This window comes from Manis pentadactyla, chromosome X, assembly GCF_030020395.1.
Source record: "Manis pentadactyla isolate mManPen7 chromosome X, mManPen7.hap1, whole genome shotgun sequence".
NCBI lineage: Eukaryota > Metazoa > Chordata > Mammalia > Pholidota > Manidae > Manis > Manis pentadactyla.
This window is the reverse complement of record NC_080038.1, coordinates 32,692,522-32,710,426: the sequence shown is the minus strand read 5'-3', so window position 1 is coordinate 32,710,426 and position 17,905 is coordinate 32,692,522. Positions and strand designations below refer to the sequence as shown.

Sequence of the window (17,905 nt, the reverse complement as noted above, 5' to 3'; positions counted from 1 at the left end):
TCCATATGAATTTTTGAATTATTTGTTCCAGTTCATTGAAGAATGTTGCTGGTAGTTTCATAGGGATTGCATCAAATCTGTATATTGCTTTGGGCAGGATGGCGATTTTAACGATATTAATTCTTCCTAGCCACGAGCATGGGATGAGTTTCCATCTGTTAGTGTCCCCTTTAATTTCTCTTAAGAGTGACTTGTAGTTTTCAGAGTATAAGTCTTTCACTTCTTTGGTTAGGTTTATTCCTAGGTATTTAATTTTTTTTGATGCAATTGTGAATGGAGTTGTTTTCCTGATTTCTCTTTCTGTTGGTTCGTTGTTAGTATATAGGAAAGCCACAGATTTCTGTGTGTTGATTTTGTATCCTGCAACTTTGCTGTATTCCGATATCAGTTCTAGTAGTTTTGGGGTGGAGTCTTTAGGGTTTTTTATGTACAGTATCATGTCATCTGCAAATAATGACAGTTTAACTTCTTCTTTACCAATCTGGATTCCTTGTATTTCTTTATTTTGTCTGATTGCCGTGGCTAGGACCTCCAGTACTATGTTAAATAACAGTGGAGAGAGTGGGCATCCCTGTCTAGTTCCCGATCTCAGCGGAAATGCTTTCAGCTTCTCGCTGTTCAATATAATGTTGTCTGTGGGTTTATCATAGATGGCCTTTATTATGTTGAGGTACTTGCCCTCTATTCCCATTTTGCTCAGAGTTTTTAACATGAATGGATGTTGAACTTTGTCAAATGCTTTTTCAGCATCTATGGAGATGATCATGTGGTTTTTGTCTTTCTTTTTGTTGATGTGGTGGATGATGTTGATGGACTTTCGAATGTTGTACCATCCTTGCATCCCTGGGATGAATCCCACTTGGTCATGGTGTATGATCCTTTTGATGTATTTTTGAATTCGGTTTGCTAATATTTTATTGAGTATTTTTGCATCTACGTTCATCAGGGATATTGGTCTGTAGTTTTCTTTTTTGGTGGGGTCTTTGCCTGGTTTTGGTATTAGGGTGATGTTAGCTTCATAGAATGAGTTTGGGAGTATCCCCTCCTCCTCTATTTTTTGGAAAACTTTAAGGAGAATGGGTATTATGTCTTCCCTGTATGTCTGATAAAATTCCGAGGTAAATCCATCTGGCCCGGGGGTTTTGTTCTTTGGTAGTTTTTGGATTACCGCTTCAATTTCGTTGCTGGTAATTGGTCTGTTTAGATTTTCTGTTTCTTCCTGGGTCAATCTTGGAAGGTTGTATTTTTCTAGGAAGTTGTCCATTTCTCCTAGGTTTCCCAGCTTGTTAGCATATAGGTTTTCATAGTATTCTCCAATAATTCTTTGCATTTCCGTGGGGTCCGTCGTGATTTTTCCTTTCTCATTTCTGATACTGTTGATTTGTGTTGACTCTCTTTTCTTCTTAATAAGTCTGGCTAGAGGCTTATCTATTTTGTTTATTTTCTCGAAGAACCAGCTCTTGGTTTCATTGATTTTTGCTATTGTTTTATTCTTCTCAATTTTATTTATTTCTTCTCTGATCTTTATTATGTCCCTCCTTCTGCTGACCTTAGGCCTCATCTGTTCTTCTTTTTCCAATTTCGATAATTGTGACATTAGACCATTCATTTGGGATTGCTCTTCCTTTTTTAAATACGCTTGGATTGCTATATACTTTCCTCTTAAGACTGCTTTTGCTGTGTCCCACAGAAGTTGGGGCTTAGTGTTGTTGTTGTCATTTGTTTCCATATATTGCTGGATCTCCATTTTGATTTGGTCATTGATCCATTGATTATTTAGGAGCGTGTTGTTAAGCCTCCATGTGTTTGTGAGCCTCTTTGCTTTCTTTGTACAGTTTATTTCTAGTTTTATGCCTTTGTGGTCTGAAAAGTTGGTTGGTAGGATTTCAATCTTTTGGAATTTTCTGAGGCTCTTTTTGTGGCCTAGTATGTGGTCTATTCTGGAGAATGTTCCATGTGCACTTGAGAAGAATGTATATCCCGCTGCTTTTGGATGTAGAGTTCTATAGATGTCTATTAGGTCCATCTGCTCTACTGTGTTGTTCAGTGCTTCCGTGTCCTTACTTATTTTCTGCCCAGTGGATCTATCCTTTGGGGTGAGTGGTGTGTTGAAGTCTCCTAGAATGAATGCATTGCAGTCTATTTCCCCCTTTAGTTCTGTTAGTATTTGTTTCACATATGCTGGTGCTCCTGTGTTGGGTGCATATATATTTAGAATGGTTATATCCTCTTGTTTGACTGAGCCCTTTATCATTATGTAGTGTCCTTCTTTATCTCTTGTTACTTTCTTTGTTTTGAAGTCTATTTTGTCTGATATTAGTACTGCAACCCCTGCTTTCTTCTCACTGTTGTTTGCTTGAAATATGTTTTTCCATCCCTTGACTTTTAGTCTGTACATGTCTTTGGGTTTGAGGTGAGTTTCTTGTAAGCAGCATATAGATGGGTCTTGCTTTTTCATCCATTCTGTTACTCTGTGTCTTTTGATTGGTGCATTCAACCCATTAACATTTAGGGTGACTATTGAAAGATATGCACTTATTGCCATTGCAGGCCTCAAATTCGTGGTTACCAAAGGTTCAAGGTTAGCCTCTTTAGTATCTTACTGCCTAACTTAGCTCGCTTATTGAGCTGTTATATACACTGTCTGGAGATTCTTTTCTTCTCTCCCTTCTTGTTCCTCCTCCTCGATTCTTCATATCTTGGGTGTTTTGTGCTGTGCTCTTTCTAGGAGTGCTCCCATCTAGAGCAATCCCTGTAAGATGTTCTGTAGAGGTGGTTTGTGGAAAGCAAATTCCCTCAGCTTTTGTTTGTCTGGGAATTGTTTAATCCCACCGTCATATTTGAATGATAGTCGTGCTGGATACAGTATCCTTGGTTCAAGGCCCTTCTGTTTCATTGTATTAAATATATCATGCCATTCTCTTCTGGCCTGTAGGGTTTCTGTTGAGAAATCTGGCGTTAGCCTGATGGGTTTCCTTTTATAGGTGACCTTTTTCTCTCTAGCTGCCTTTAACACTCTTTCCTTGTCCTTGATCTTTGCCATTTTAATTATTATGTGTCTTGGTGTTGCCCTTCTTGGATCCTTTCTGTTGGGGGTTCTGTGTATTTCCGTGGTCTGTTCGATTACTTCCTCCCCCAGTGTGGGGATGTTTTCAGCAATTATTTCTTCTAAGATACTTTCCATCTCTTTTCCTCTCTCTTCTTCTTCCTGGACCCCTATAATACGGATATTGTTCCTTTTGGATTGGTCACACAGTTCTCTTAATATTGTTTCATTCCTGGAGATCCTTTTGTCTCTCTCTATGTCAGCTTCTATGCGTTCCTGTTCTCTGATTTCAATTCCATCAATGGCCTCTTGCATTCTATCCATTCTGCTTATAAACCCTTCCAGAGTTTGTTTCATTTCTGCGATCTCCTTTCTGGCATCTGTGATCTCCTACCGGACTTCATCCCATTTCTCTTGCGTATTTCTCTGCATCTCTGTCAGCATGTTTATGATTCTTATTTTGAATTCTTTTTCAGGAAGACTGGTTAGGTCTGTCTCCTTCTCTGGTGTTGTCTCTGTGATCTTTGTCTGCCTGTAGCTTTGCCTTTTCATGATGATAGGAATAGACTGCAGAACTGGGACGAGTGATGGCTGGAAGGACTTCCTTTCTTGTTGGTTTGTGGCCCTCCTCTCCTGGGAGAACAGCGACCTCTAGTGGCTTGTGCTGCACAGCTGCGCGCACACAGGGCTTCTGCTTCCTGCCCGGCTGCTATGGAGTTAATCTCCGCTGTTGCTGTGGGCGTGGCCTGGCTTGGGCAGCTACTCCAAAATGGTGGAGTCGCGTTGGAGCAGGAGCTGCTGGGAGGCTATTTATCTCCGTAAGGGGCCTCCCTGCTCCCTGCAGCCCAGGGGTTAGGGTGCCCAGAGATCCCGGATTCCCTACCTCTGGACTAAGTGTCCCACCCTGCCCCTTTAAGACTTCCAAAAAGCACCCGCCAAAACAAAACAACGCCCACCAAAAAAAAAGAAAAAAAAATTTTTTTAATTAAAAAAAAAAAAAAGTTTTTAATTAAAAAAAAAGGTGGTCGTTCGTTTTTCTTTATTCTCCAGTGCCAGCCTCAGGCCTCTGCTCACCGGTCGGTCTTTCTGCCGTGTTTCCCTAGTATTGGGGTCCCTATCCCTTTAAGACTTCCAAAAAGCGCTCGCTAAAACAAAACAGCAAAAAAGCAAAAAAAAATGGTCGTGCGCTTTTCTTATGTCCTCTGTGGCCCAGCCTCCAGTGCCTGCTCACTGTTCTTGCTGCCCTGTTTTCCTAGTATCGAGCGCCCTGCACTCTGGCCCTGATGGCTGGGGCTGGGTGTTCGGCAGCCCTGTGCTCCGTCTCCCTCCCGCTCTGCCTGCTCTTCTCCCGCCGGGAGCTGGGGGGAGGGGCTCTCGGCTCCTGCGGGGCCGGGGCTTGTATCTTACCCCCTTCGCGAGGCGCTGGGTTCTCTCAGGTGCAGATGTGGTCTGGATATTGTCCTGTGTCCTCTGGTCTTTATTCTAGGAAGGGTTGTCTTTGTTATATTTTCATAGATATATGTTGTTTTGGGAGGAGATTTCCGCTGCTCTACTCACGCCGCCATCTTCCGCCCCTCCCCAGGTTCTTTTTTATCCTACTCTACCATCCTTACCTGCACATCTTTATAGTGTTGAGGCATCTTACCTCATGACTGAAAAATGGCTGCTGTAGCTTCAGGCACTCATCACACAATATCTTCCAAAGCACAAAGGGAGAAAAGAGCAAAAGAGTCTTCTTGTACTGTTCTTTCTTTTATCAGGAAGAAAATCTTTCCCATAAACCCCCTCCCCCCAAAGCAGGCTTGTATTCACTTGTCACTGGCCAACACTGCGTTCCATGTCTACCCCTGGAGCAATTTGGTCCAGGGCAATTCCGGACGTAAAATGATCATGGCTCATCTTCTGGGAAAGGGCACATTGCTGCTGAACACAACCTGGCGTCTTTAGCAAAAAGAAAGAGAACGGCTACTGGGCAGGCCACCAGAAGCTTTTGCTGCACACAAATTCTTTGTTTGGCTTTTGTGGGGCCCACTCTTCTTTGACATGCTTGTTACTGCACCATGAAGAGGCCTTTTGCTGTTTGCCCATCAGCACAAGGGAGAGATATCGTTAGTGGATTGGGATCTAAATGCAGGTGGATGGAACCAAAATAAGTAAGCTGCTAATCAGGTTGGTAATCAAAGTGACCTCTGCCAGGATCCTGAAGTGAGATAATCTGAAATGTCTGTCTTGTGGGCTCTGATTTAAGTAAGAGCAGTACTAAGAATGCCTGGCTTTGAGTATCAGGGAGCTGTCCAAACGATTTACAGAAGAAAAGAAAATCGATGCTTTACCTCTGACAGGGAGAGTGCTACACTAAGGGGGGTAATGCAAACCATCTTTATGTCTCATTCTGACTCATTATGAAGACTTTTATCAAGGTGTAAGGTGGAGGCTTCCTCTCTTTAGGCAAACAACTGCCACTTTTCAAATGACATTGAGATTGTGGCCTTGAGCTGATCTTGTGGTTTAACAATACCTGTAATTTGCCCCTGACTCCCCCCGGAGGCAATGAGCAGGGTCAAGGCTCATTGTAGGAGTTGTGTGTGTGCAGGAGAAGGGGAAAATGGTAGACAAAACTCAAAACCCAGAATATAGAGGCCCAGGTTCTGACAGCTGGCCCTGCACTTGTTTGTGTGGTAGCCCATTTCCACGTGGGATTTCCATGTGGAACAAAGCTTGCAATGGTGTGGCATGAATAATGTTGGATACCACAATCCACCATTTAGTCCTTAGCAGTTACTCAATTTGTTTTTGTTAAAAAATGTAATGATATGCTCAATAAATGAAGGAAAGTTTGAAAAGCATAGGAGAAAGGGGAAATCTTCACTCATTCATTCTGCTGCTCTAACATGGAGGTTTATGTATGTTCTTCCAGCCACCTTCCCTATTTCTTTCTTTTCTCCCTCCTTTCTTCGCTTCACTTTTCAAATAACACAGTATTTCAAATATAAGAAAAGCATTCACCATCTAGATTCAACTGATATGAACCCTTTTCCACATTTGCTTAAGATCTTTTATTTTCGTAAGAAATATGATATCATTATAAATGCCCCTGTGTACACATTTCTGAGTCCTTTTCCTGCCCAGAGGAAACCAGTAACAGGAAGTTGGTGTATATCTTTCCAATCCATTAGAAGTTTAGTGCATGTCTGTAGAAAACACACAGTATTATTTTCTGCATATTTACATTTTATATCATTGATATCACACTATATTTGTTATGCAACTTGCTCGTATTCACTGTTCATTGTGTGTTTGAGATTCCACCTTGTTTCATGTAGATCGAGTTCATTCATTTTAAGCTGCAGTGAGCATTCTAACGCCTGACTACCTTTGCACTATGAGGAGTTCTGGAGGCATCTGTCTAGAAGTGGAACGGCACACTTAAAGGGTAGTTTCCAATGTAGAGCAAAATTTCTCTCCAACCTTGTTGTACCAATTGTATTTCCACTAGCAGAACTGGAGGGTTCCTGTTATCACAACATCCTCGCCAGTTAGTTCCACTTTTCAAGTTTTCTTCTTGCCAATCAGATGAGTGCAAATTAGTATCTTGATAGATATCATCCTAACTGCTAGTGAGGTTGAAGATTCTTGCCTATTAACATTTTGTAGTATTTGCTTCAAATTCAGGTTATTTTTCTGTGAAATGCCCATTTGCATTTGTCATTTTTTTTGCTGTTGGACTATTTTTCTTTAAAAATCCTGGATAGTAATTCTGTATACATTGCACATATTTTCTCCCACTTATGGGTCTTGTTTTTAAACTTTATGAGTCTTGTATTGCACAGAAGTTTGACATTTTAGTGTAGTGAAGTGTAGCACTCTTTTCTTTTATGGGTTATGGTTTGTAAGTTTTGTTTACTAGCCTTTCCCTACCTCATGATCATGGCAGATATTCTGGAATTTTTTCCTCAAATTTTTGGCTTTCAAATTTAAGTCCATAAACTATCTGGAAATGATTTTTTTATTTTGATATGGTATGAGAAAGACTCACAGGTTTTTTTCTTTAATATGCATAGAAAATTAATCCCAGCATATTTACTGACCATTTCCCCCAGTGACTAGTAATCCCACCCTATCATATTCCAAATTTGACAAATGTATAAGTGTCATTATTATATATGTGTATGTTTACTTTCATACTTCATCCTGTATATAGTTTGCAGTATATGCTTTTTTTGCTCAGCTGTATTTCGTACACGTTTCCGCATTCCAGGCTTCATTAGTGGAATAGGTCGTTGATATAAGGTAATTTGTTTGCTCATTCCGCTATTGTCAGATGTGTAATTTTCCCTTTAACAAACAAAATGTGGTATGTCTGAGAATGCTGGTGTTCCAGTTAAGTGGGGCTGTCCATATATCTCCAGGAGGTCTCTGTCCCCCCCGCCACAATGGGTTTACACATCTCAAGTGATTTCTCAATGAGCAACTGTTGTGGTGATCGTCATGGAGATGCACCGACCAGATCTTCCTGCAAGGAAAGACTGGTGGTCCTAGCTGGGGTCAATGCTGTTCTCAGCCAGCCACCAGCTTTCAGCCCCTTCAGAGATAGGTGAAGCACTGGTAAGTTCACATCCTTCCCAAGGTGGGCAGTATCCAATGGCTGATGGAGGCAGGGACATATAGGACAGCTCAGGATGAGAGGCTGTCATCGCACTGACATCAAAGCTCAACTTCTCCCTCTGTCCGAAACTGCTTCCTTCTCATCCCTTTCACAGATGCTGATCACTAATAAACATCCTGTGTGCTAAATTCCATCTCAGAAGCTGCTTTCCAGAGAACCTAGCTTTTCCCTTCTTTGCTTAGAGCCAGAGATAAGTCCAGAACCTCCTACTACCTAACTAGATTATATGGAGGACACAGTGGCTTCGGAGAAGAGGAAAACACTTCTTAATATGAGACACATCTCTTGACTCTTAGAAATGGCCCATATGAGTTAGAGAATCCAACCGTTCTTAAGGAATTCCAGCTCACCTCTGAATATGGAGAGAAATGGTGGGGGGCAGGGTGGAAAGGGAGGGGCAGTAGATTCTTAAACACTTCTGATATTCACTTCTGATTTTGGAAACTAAGCTTCTTTGAATTACTTGCATAATAAAATTTATTCTCCATTATGAAAGTAATCCATGTTTATAGTAGAAAAGTTAGAAAAGAAAATCATCCAATTATCAGACTCTTCTATGCATTTTAAATTTGCTTGTTTTGCATTGCTACAAATCACAACATTTATATAATTTTGTCATTACACATTGTTTACATGATGTTGTACCATAAGGTTTTTCCATGCTATTGTGCCATTTTATAAACATGATCTTTAATGGCTACATTATATATTATATCCAATGAGTGTATTATAATTTGTTTAATCATAGTATTGACTATGTGGTCTCTTTATAGTCTTTTGCTATTATAAATGACATTGCAAAAAAATGGGTGTGTGTAGTTTTTTTCTATATTTCATATTATTTCCTTGGGATAGATTCCCAGAAGTGGAATGACTGGATCAAGGGGTTTTAACAGGCTTTTGATTCATGTTGCTAGATTGCTCTTCTGAAGGGTAACACTGGTGTTCATATTCACTTTTTGATAGGGAATAATGAACAGCTTGAGTAATTTTGTGCCTTTCTGGGTGGTCAGAGACCAGGTGAAAAAACCTGGAGTAAAGCAGAACACAGGCCTGGGCTTCTTTAGTTGAGGAGCAGGGGCCTTTCCAAAATGGACATGGTCCCACTTTCCATTTCCACACTCACCATCACTCATCCAGAATGCAAGCGGAGCAGTGACCATCTCATTTCCTTATCCTGTATGGGGACTTGAATAAGCTCATGATAGAGAGCATTCTTGTTTGTATGGTTGCAGCTCCCTGTAGGTCAACGTGTGACCAAGATGGGGCTAAATCAATGGTCAGTGATTAGACTCGGAAGTCCTGAGGGAACAATCTCTAAATTTAAGATTACTGTTTTGAAGTTTGGGAACCTGGTACCACTTCAGAGATGAAGGATCAACCACTTACTGGAATTCAATATTTAATATTATTCTAAAAAGTGATTCAGCTCCAACTTCAAAATGAGTTTATGTTTTAAAATTAAATACAGACTTTCTGTCTGAGACTGTAGTTTTCAAAGGTAGCAAGACTCATCAAGAGATTGTACTTGGGCTGTGCCCTGGTGAGGGGTTATGAATAAACATGTGGGACTGTTCATTTTGGCCCTAGTTTCCTATAAATATACCAAAGCAGCTTTGCATTTCTTTTGTCATCAGTATAAGACATTTGATTTGCTTCTTTATCCTCCACCCCAGTTTGGCTCACAAGGGTTCACCTGGGTTTTCTTGACTCTTGGAGAAACTGGGGGCCATGTCTGAATCACACACATTTTACTGCATCTCCCCTGGCATGAGATGCATATACATTGGCATCTGCTCAGAGTGAAGTTGACTTAATCCTAAGTCCAGAATTTCAGTGGGTGCATGGTGATCCCAAAAACAATTTGAGCTCCTTTTTATTGGTTCTGGCAACCTCGGCCCAATCAGGTTCACTCTGAGAGGTCCCGTGTTCCTCCCGGAATGGCCATAGAAGCTTTCACTCTTGGCTCTGCGTTCTATTAGCCCCTCTTGCATGGACTGTGCCAAAGCGATGCTTTGGGACATTCATCTGTGTCATGTGGCTTTTCTTGCTGCAGTCTCTGTTCTTTTTCATTGTAGGATCTGGAGACCCACCGCTAGAAGACGAAGAAGTCGGGTATTCACACACTAGATATAAAGGTGAATGCTTTGCTTATGTGCTGATGAGGACCTGCTGATGCCAGGAGAACTCTCCTTTTTGCTCTGCAGAGCAGACTGTAATAAAGTGACCAGACAACCCATTGAAGTTCTGATTACCTGCCCAGAAAAAAATACTTAAAAATCAATATGCATATGCTCCCATCTAAAAAAAAGAGAAAGAAAGGAGAAATGAAAGAAAGAAAGTGCATTTGAAGTCTCTGAAGGGCTGCCCTTCAGCACCCCAGTGGTCATTTTATTCTTATAAGTTTCTTTACTGTCCTTACTGCTGCAAAGCCAAGCTCTAGCTGATAAGAGTGAAAATCAAGCCATGAATTCTGCCTGATTCATACATTACAGCCAGAATTGTCCAGAGTAAACTACTCAAGGTTAAATCTGGACCCTGTGCTGCTAATGTACTGAGCTGAATGGGGAATGAGAAAACTTGATTTTCATGAGCTCATTTCATTCTGCTCTTTCTGAGTCCAGCTTGGCTCCTGAAAAGATGAGTAAATTGTGTGGCCCAAACTTTAATGATAACAAGCTCCATCTCTACACATTTCCAGCAATCCACCCCACAGTAGGTACAAAAAGCCTAATCAAGAACCTTCTATGCAGGCTCAGGTAAGTATGGCCACAAATATTCCTAATGGTGAGTCATTTCTCTGAAGCTTAGAGGACCCTGAGGAAAGAAGACAAATTGAGATTATTTCCTTATGAATCCAGTTCCTTTTACAATAAAAGAATAATTTGAAGGAAGTTGGTTAACAAAGTTCCATTGTGGCATTTCACCCTGGAAATCTGCCCATGTTCTGGCAAGAGGGCAGCGCCCTGCTCTGCTGTGATGTGTCTCGATTATAGGAGAGTCAGGGTAGTACTGCTCAGCCTTTGATTGGAGAGAGTCCTTCAGTTGTTTCCACACGTGAGCAGTCTTTCTAATGTAGTGGCTGGTGCCTGTGTCCAGGTGTGTTTCCTATCGCATTCTGCATTCGCTTGTGACCCGCGAGTGCACAAACTCATTCCTACCCACAGCTCCTATAACAGCTGCCTCGCGAATGAACCAATCAAACACAAACTTGTTCATTAGAGGTTTGGGGTAAGGAGGTATTCTGATTCCTAACGCTCTGTATTTAATTGAGGGTTTTACAAAATCTCTTTTATTTTTCTTTTTGAGTCCCTTTGTTGAAAAGTCTTCTGAAAACATGTGCATGCACATGTGACCCTTCACAGGTATAGCAGGGGTCCTCTAGTGCCCTGTGTTCCCAGCATTCACCCTCACCTCGCAGCATTCCAAGTGTGGAAGGTAGACCAGATGGCCAAAATATGTACCTGCCCTAGAATTTAACCCAAATGTTTAAAAAGTGATACTTCTTAGGAAATTGTTTTCAGTGTCAGTTTTTTTAGTTTTAAAACTTGGAGGCAAACCATTGTTAACTGGGAGGTTAGCACTAGCTCCTCAGGCACCTGCACAGTATCTGGTACAGAGTATATACTCAGTGTTTTTGCATTGAATTAAAAGGAAGAAGAAAGTGTAATTTAGCCAACACTTATTGTGTTCCCAGAATATAGCAAGCATTGCTTTTGATTCTTTTACTTGGATTGCTGTCATAATCACACTAACTGAGACAAGGGGAAGGCATGTAGAGACAGGTTGTTAGTCCTTATTTAAAGAGGAAGGGACCACAGATTAGAGAGGGTAGGTGACTTGCCCAGGGTCATGCAGCTAGCAAACATTACGTTTGGGTCTGAAATCCAGCTGTTTGAACTCAATGTCTAGTTTGCTAGTGGCTCCTCATTAGTTTCCTATGTGGCACTGCTACCCCAGGAACTCCAGTTAACTGGAATGCTTGCCACATTGGCCCAGGGGATAAAAAAGCTTTCGTGAATAATCGATGTAGTGTTCTCCCTAAATAAACCTGCCTTTCTTGAAGCAGTAAAAGAGCTTCCTTTCTCTAAGCCTCTGTGTTACACGTTTTGCCCATTCACTTTAATTCAGGGTGCTTGCATGCACTTCAAATTCAAGTCACTCACTGACATTTTCATTACTGTCACTGCAGGGCTGTTAAACTGTCAAAGTGTCTTCCAAAGATTTGTCTTGGGAAGTAATCCAAAAGAAATTACTTTTGTGAATAAATGAAAACAAGATTTTTTTTTTTTGCACATGTTGACAATAGCACAGCATTCAGATCTGCAGCCATGAACGTTAGGGGATTTAAAGACTCAGGATATGGGTGAGACTCTAATTGCATATCTTATGGAAAGATGTGAATTTGTGATACACATATACACAGGTCATTCTCTAACATACCTGCCAGCCTTATATGTTTGTCCTGGGTACATTTGTGGGCGAGACAAACGCAGCACATGTGCTAAGAACTGCATGTGTGCTGCCTCGTTTTAGTTTAATGTTGCATCCCTCCCTAAACTCACATCAAAGTCCAGAAGCTGAAGGATGTGTTTTCAACAGTTGAGTGAAAAACAAGTGGAGAACTGGATACTCTTCCAGTCCGTCCATCAGTAGAATTGTGATCGGGACCCAAAATGCGGGAAGAATTTGCCTTCAGCTGGAAGGGTTACAAGATACTACCAAAGTTAGCAGTCAGAAGAAGGAGAAAGGAGGTAGGCATGGGTGTGAGATGGGCAGGGGATCGGAGAGGAATGAGACAGAGTTTGAATCGTATAATTTAAAGCTAGATAGGACATTAAAAATAATTTAATCCATTCTTGTCTCTTATAGATGAAGAATAAGATTGCCTGAAAATTTTAGTGACTTGCCCAGGGTTATAAGAAGATTATCGATAAAGTTAGAAAGTGCGCCCAGGCCTCTTGACTCCTTGCTGACTGTTGTATCCCCCATACCCCACCAGCTCACTACATTCTCATCATCTCCTTCAGGGGCCACCATACTCTCTCCCATCTCATCACTCTTCCCCAGCTTCCCCCGGGAATTGCATCGTCTCTCTCTGGAGCCCAATTCTCAGTCAAGAGTTCCAAAATTTGGCCTGTGATATGATGGGGAAGGAGTCAGCAAAGGGCCCCCAACTGGCAAGAGAAGAAGAAGGCTACAGATGGGAAAGCACAACAGCAATGCAGTCTCAAAGGGGAACAGAGCAGGCAGGGGGGACTGTGAGGAAATGAGGCAGTGGGAAGTTAGGGAGGAGCAGGGCAAGATGATCATAAAGATAAAGAGGTAAAGCAACAGATGGCTTTTAAGATTTAACACCATACAAGTCCTCTGAGGGCCACAAAAAGTGCTTCTTGGTGGTTAAAAATGCCAAGTGCACTTTGGAGTTTCCCTACAGGCAATCTTTCCTATTACAGTTGGAAAAGAAAGGCAAAAAGAGGCAGGGAGAGAGAAATACACTTCACTTCTTATAGCCACAGAAGCCAGTACATTCCAAATCTTGGTTTTATTTGAGTAGTAGGCGTCCAGGGATTTTTCCAGAATTTCTCTTAAGGACTTGATTATAGAAGAAATATCCACACCTTGGCAGTGCTCAGCAAACATACCCCAAGGGCTTCTCATTTACCTGTGATCTTGAAATCTCCTAGTTTCATGGCTTACCTGGAGCCATCCACCAAAGAAAACTAAAGCATTTAAAATTGGCTGGAGAATTCTTTTATACCAGAAGAAAATAATGGAAACATGTATGCTGTTTTGTACTTCAGGTCCAGATTTTTCCATTTAAAGATATTATTAGCACATACAGAGTATGTGTATAAACCCCAGAGGAAGGCCACTTTGTTCAGGGAGGGCCTGCAGGCCTGGTATAAGCTCCTGCAAGTATCCACAGGACTCAGTTTAATCAGCTCTAGGCTAAGCCTTCAGGATATCATTTTTACCCAGAAAGTTCAGGGAATATTGCTTGAGCCCTAACTTTGGGACCCACTTGGAGATGTCTGCAGAATATTATATGGTGAAAGTATTAGCCGAAGGAGACGTGGAAGCACAAAAGTGAAAAAGCAGTGTATGCAGCAGACCTGGACGTGACCATTGGTTTTCATGGCTGAGATGAGTCAGAAACACATCTCCGAGGCGAATTCCTGGGAAGTCCAACAGCATCTATCCCCCTCTGTGGCCACATGATGGCGCACAAGCTCCGCTTGCTGACAGCTCAGGTGCTGGGGTGCAGGGAGGAGCCAGGCAGCCGTGGATGGAGGGCTCCTGTTCTTGACATTTAGAGCCCGCAGTCTTGAGGGAGCTCATTACTGGTCCCAGTCGACTGTGCGTTGGCCACTGTGGGAACTTCCCCACTGAGGAGCTCTGAGAATGTTATGGCTCTCAGCCGGCACCTTCCAAAAGGCTCACAGGAGAGGTTCCGATTTCTTAGTGTCATCCTGGCTGTGCTCTGGGTAACTATGAGACCAAAATCAAAACGCCCTGGAACCTTGCCATTTGGGAGGAGTGTTCCCCTCTTACCTAAATGGGGCATAACTGGACACATCTGAACAGGGGGGTTGCTTTCCTATGGGGAGCAATTGTTCTGCAACTTTAAGCCAAAGTTATATAGCCTGTGGCAAAAAAATACCCTGGACAATGTAGCTTCATTCCTATTAATTAAAATAGTAGTACAAGTTTTTACAGAGAGTATACATATAAGCTTGGAAAAAAATCTAAGCAATTATTAACTTCCCTTGCCACCCTGTACGGGTGGTTGGAGTTAGGGTTCACAATGGTATCATGACCCTCAAGAGAATGATGTACCCAGTTAAGGGAACTGCTGTAAAGAACAAATGTTTATTGCATTGTTACTATGTACTGGGCCCTGTGCTAGGTACTTGTATGCATTATATTTTTAGTTCTCATAAGAGCCCCGTGACAGAGGTATAGGTATGGACTCAGGTTAAGGAACTTGCCCAAGATCACACAGCTAGTGATGGAGGAACCTGAATCCATAGTCAGATATGCCCACACCTAGTCCCATGGTCATAACCCCCCACCCCACCCAGAGACACCAGAAAGACATGGGGCACTATGTGGAGGTCCCGGATCTGGAATGCAGCCAGCCAGGGACTTCAAGAGTGAGGAGACACGTTTTCTGAAGATGTCACTTCCTGTTTCTTTCCCCCTTTGTTTCTGCTACCTGTAGACACCCCATGGTGTTCCCCCATCAAGGTGAAGTACGGAGATGTGTACTGCAGGGCCCCTCAAGGAGGATACTACAAAACAGCCCTGGGAACCAGGTGTGATATTCGCTGCCGGAAAGGCTATGAGCTGCACGGCTCTTCCCAGCTGGTCTGCCAGTCAAACAAGCGCTGGTCCGACAAGGTCATCTGCAAGCGTGAGTAGTGCCCCTTGGTGGGTCCTCAGGACCAATCAGGGCCAAAGTGTTTTTTCTCTGAGATCAGAGCTTTTTGCTGATGTTCTGTGGTCTTTGGTGAGGAAAACGCCCCTTGTGAGCAGAAAGCAGTGGGTTTCCAAGATAGGGTGGAAGTGACATGACACCTTTCAGACACATTTGGGAAATGGGAAGAGAACAGATGAATGTTCAGCAAACAGGTTGTGTGTAGTTAGTAAGTGCTGGACCTGAAAACATGTTGTGGGTTAGGAACAAAGACGCAGGCTCTGCCATCAGTGAGCTCACAGAATTACATCAGACAGCACAGCCGAGGTGTAAACTGAGACAGAAATACAAGAATGGTGCTGAGCCATGGATTCTTACCAGTGGGGTCTAGTGTTCTGCCAAAGGGCAGAGCTCAGGGAGGCAGGGAAAGAGTTACTGAAGAATGATGCTTATTTCATGAAAGACAATGTGCCTCCAGAGGAAAGACTGGAAGAGCATTTCAGGGACTGACTTTCAGCTTCATGAAAAGTCGTATCTCATTTGGGAAACGGAAAGAGGTACAGCATTATTGCAGCACATTTTAGATGCCATTGTTAGTCAAAACAGCCACCTCTGATTGAGCACCACTTGTGTGCCAGCCATTTCACATTCAGTTTTTGCAACAACCCTGTTGATATGGGTGCCATTACTTTAGCTTTACTGTTGGGGAAACTGAGGCTCGGAGCTGCAGCCGTGTGACCCAGCCCATGCAGGTCATGACAATGGACACTTTCAGTGCTTCTCTCAGATCTCCCTGGATGCCCTTTTACCAGTTCTGTGTGTCCAGAACCTCGGCTTCTGGGGGTTCTGCCCATAACGATTTGCACTTCTGTCTTCTTCAGAGGCAGAAAAGGTTCTGCTCCTTCAGAGGGCTGCTCTCTTTGTCCCACCAGGCGAGCATCCCCATGGGCAGCCTGTAGCTGCCCCATAGTGACTGGGGCAGGACTATGAAAGCCTAGCTTCCTTGCCTGGAGGCAGGGCAAACTCAGATGTCACTGGGGTTCAGAGCCCCCATGTGGGAGCAGGCTGAGGCTGACTGCCCGACATCTCCCTTGCCCAGCTCCTTTCCTCCCTCCCGCACGCCCACCTCTCCCACCCCTCACTGGTCTCCCCTGGACTTTATTACCAAATCACTTGCACACAAACCCTTGTCTCAGGTCTGCTTCTGAGTAACCCAACCTAAGACAGTGGCTTAGCTGGGATGCCAGCCCCAGCCACTCCAATAGGAAAGTTGGTGTCCCTTCAGAACGACATGCCACCATCCATTGTTTCTCTAATTCTATGCATTATAATTAAGTTAACTTTTCTGTCATGCGTTCAGAGTTTCTGGCCTCTGAAACTCTAGGGGCAAAAAAACTAGGAAATACTGAATATCCTGTTTTCTCTTTTTCAGAAAAGCGATGTCCTACCCTTGCCATGCCAGCAAATGGAGGGTTCAAGTGCGTAGACGGTGCCTACTTTAACTCCCGGTGTGAGTACTATTGCTCGCTGGGATACACACTGAAAGGGGAGCGGACAGTCACATGTATGGACAACAAGGCCTGGAGTGGCCGACCAGCCTCCTGTATTGGTAAGAAAATATCACAGCCCTCAGGAGGCACAGACTTTGGGAGGAGTTGGGTGGTGTTCGTACAATGGATTTTAAAGGAAGGACCAGTATCCCATGTAGAAAGCATAAGCACCCAGTTTTGCTTTCAGTAACTCTCTTCATCCCTAGCTCTCTGGCTCAGCCTAGACCTAACCTCAGTCTTGATTCTAGAGCTGACTTCACAGCTGATGACTTTCATCAGATTTTTGTGTCTGTTTTGGCTTGCTATCGAGGGAGCTGCAGGCTGGCACCGGTGTGGTGCATGCCCTCTGCTTTATTGTAGTTCCGGGATCTGCCCTGTAGCAGTGAGCAGTTAGTGACATTTGCAGAATATTCCTGCAGAGAGCATCTATGTGTCTTTAAGCCAACAGATGTAGTTCCTTTGTTGTTGATTTTGGTAGTTTGACAGTGTCCCCCTGGAGTGGGGAGGAGAGGAAGGAGAAGAATCACTCCCCTACTGGGCATCACTGGTCTAAGGGCAGTGAATCACCACCCTGGCCACTTCCCAGAGTCACCGGAGTATCTGTCCAAACATAGCCATGCCTTGGTCCTTCGCTAGAGATTCTGATTCAACTAGCCTGATGTGGGACAGCTGGAGGAAGCAGGTGTCGGCAGAAAAGCTTCCAGGGAGTTTTTGTGGGCAGCCAGGATCCAGGACCAGTGTCTGAGAGCAGTGGATCTCAAGCCATGGCTCCTTGGTCAGAAAGTGTCAGCACCACCCGAGAACTGGTTAGCAATGCCAATTCCCCGCCCCGCTCCAGACCCGCAGGATTAGAAAACTCTGGGGTGGGGCTGAGCAGTCTGCATTTTCACAGGCCCTCCAGGGGATTCTGATGCTCTAAAGTTTAAGAACTTGCCCTAGCAGATTAAGTTTGGGAAGAACATTAGTACCTTTATACTCAAAAGGATGTCCTCAGATCAGCAGCATCAGCACCAGCAGGAAGCTTATTCAAAATGCAGAATCTTGGGACCCATCCCAAACCTGGCAGATCAAAATCCACAGGATATTCCAATGCCCTTTAAATGGTTAAGGCAGACTGCTGTGGGACAGTGGTTTTCAACTCTGGCTGCCATTTAAATCTGAATATCTGGGGTCCTAGTATTTTTCTGAAGCTCCCTCAAGTGGTTGAGAACCACTTGTCCAGA

The 17,905-nt window shown here is 43.3% G+C and overlaps 1 protein-coding gene across 2 annotated transcripts in view; it reads left to right on the top strand.

Annotated features, from left to right (window-relative positions):
- Positions 1-17,905, top strand: part of SRPX (sushi repeat containing protein X-linked) — a 106,249-nt gene that overhangs the window by 59,111 nt on the left and 29,233 nt on the right. Inside the window, exons 2-4 of one of the 2 annotated variants that reach the window (XM_036879488.2) lie at positions 9,791-9,850; positions 14,938-15,129; positions 16,565-16,741. In XM_036879488.2, the coding sequence (XP_036735383.2) occupies positions 9,791-9,850; positions 14,938-15,129; positions 16,565-16,741 (429 nt within the window). The remainder of the gene's footprint in view (positions 1-9,790; positions 9,851-14,937; positions 15,130-16,564; positions 16,742-17,905) is intronic. The other variant, XM_036879489.2, reaches the window with a different exon arrangement.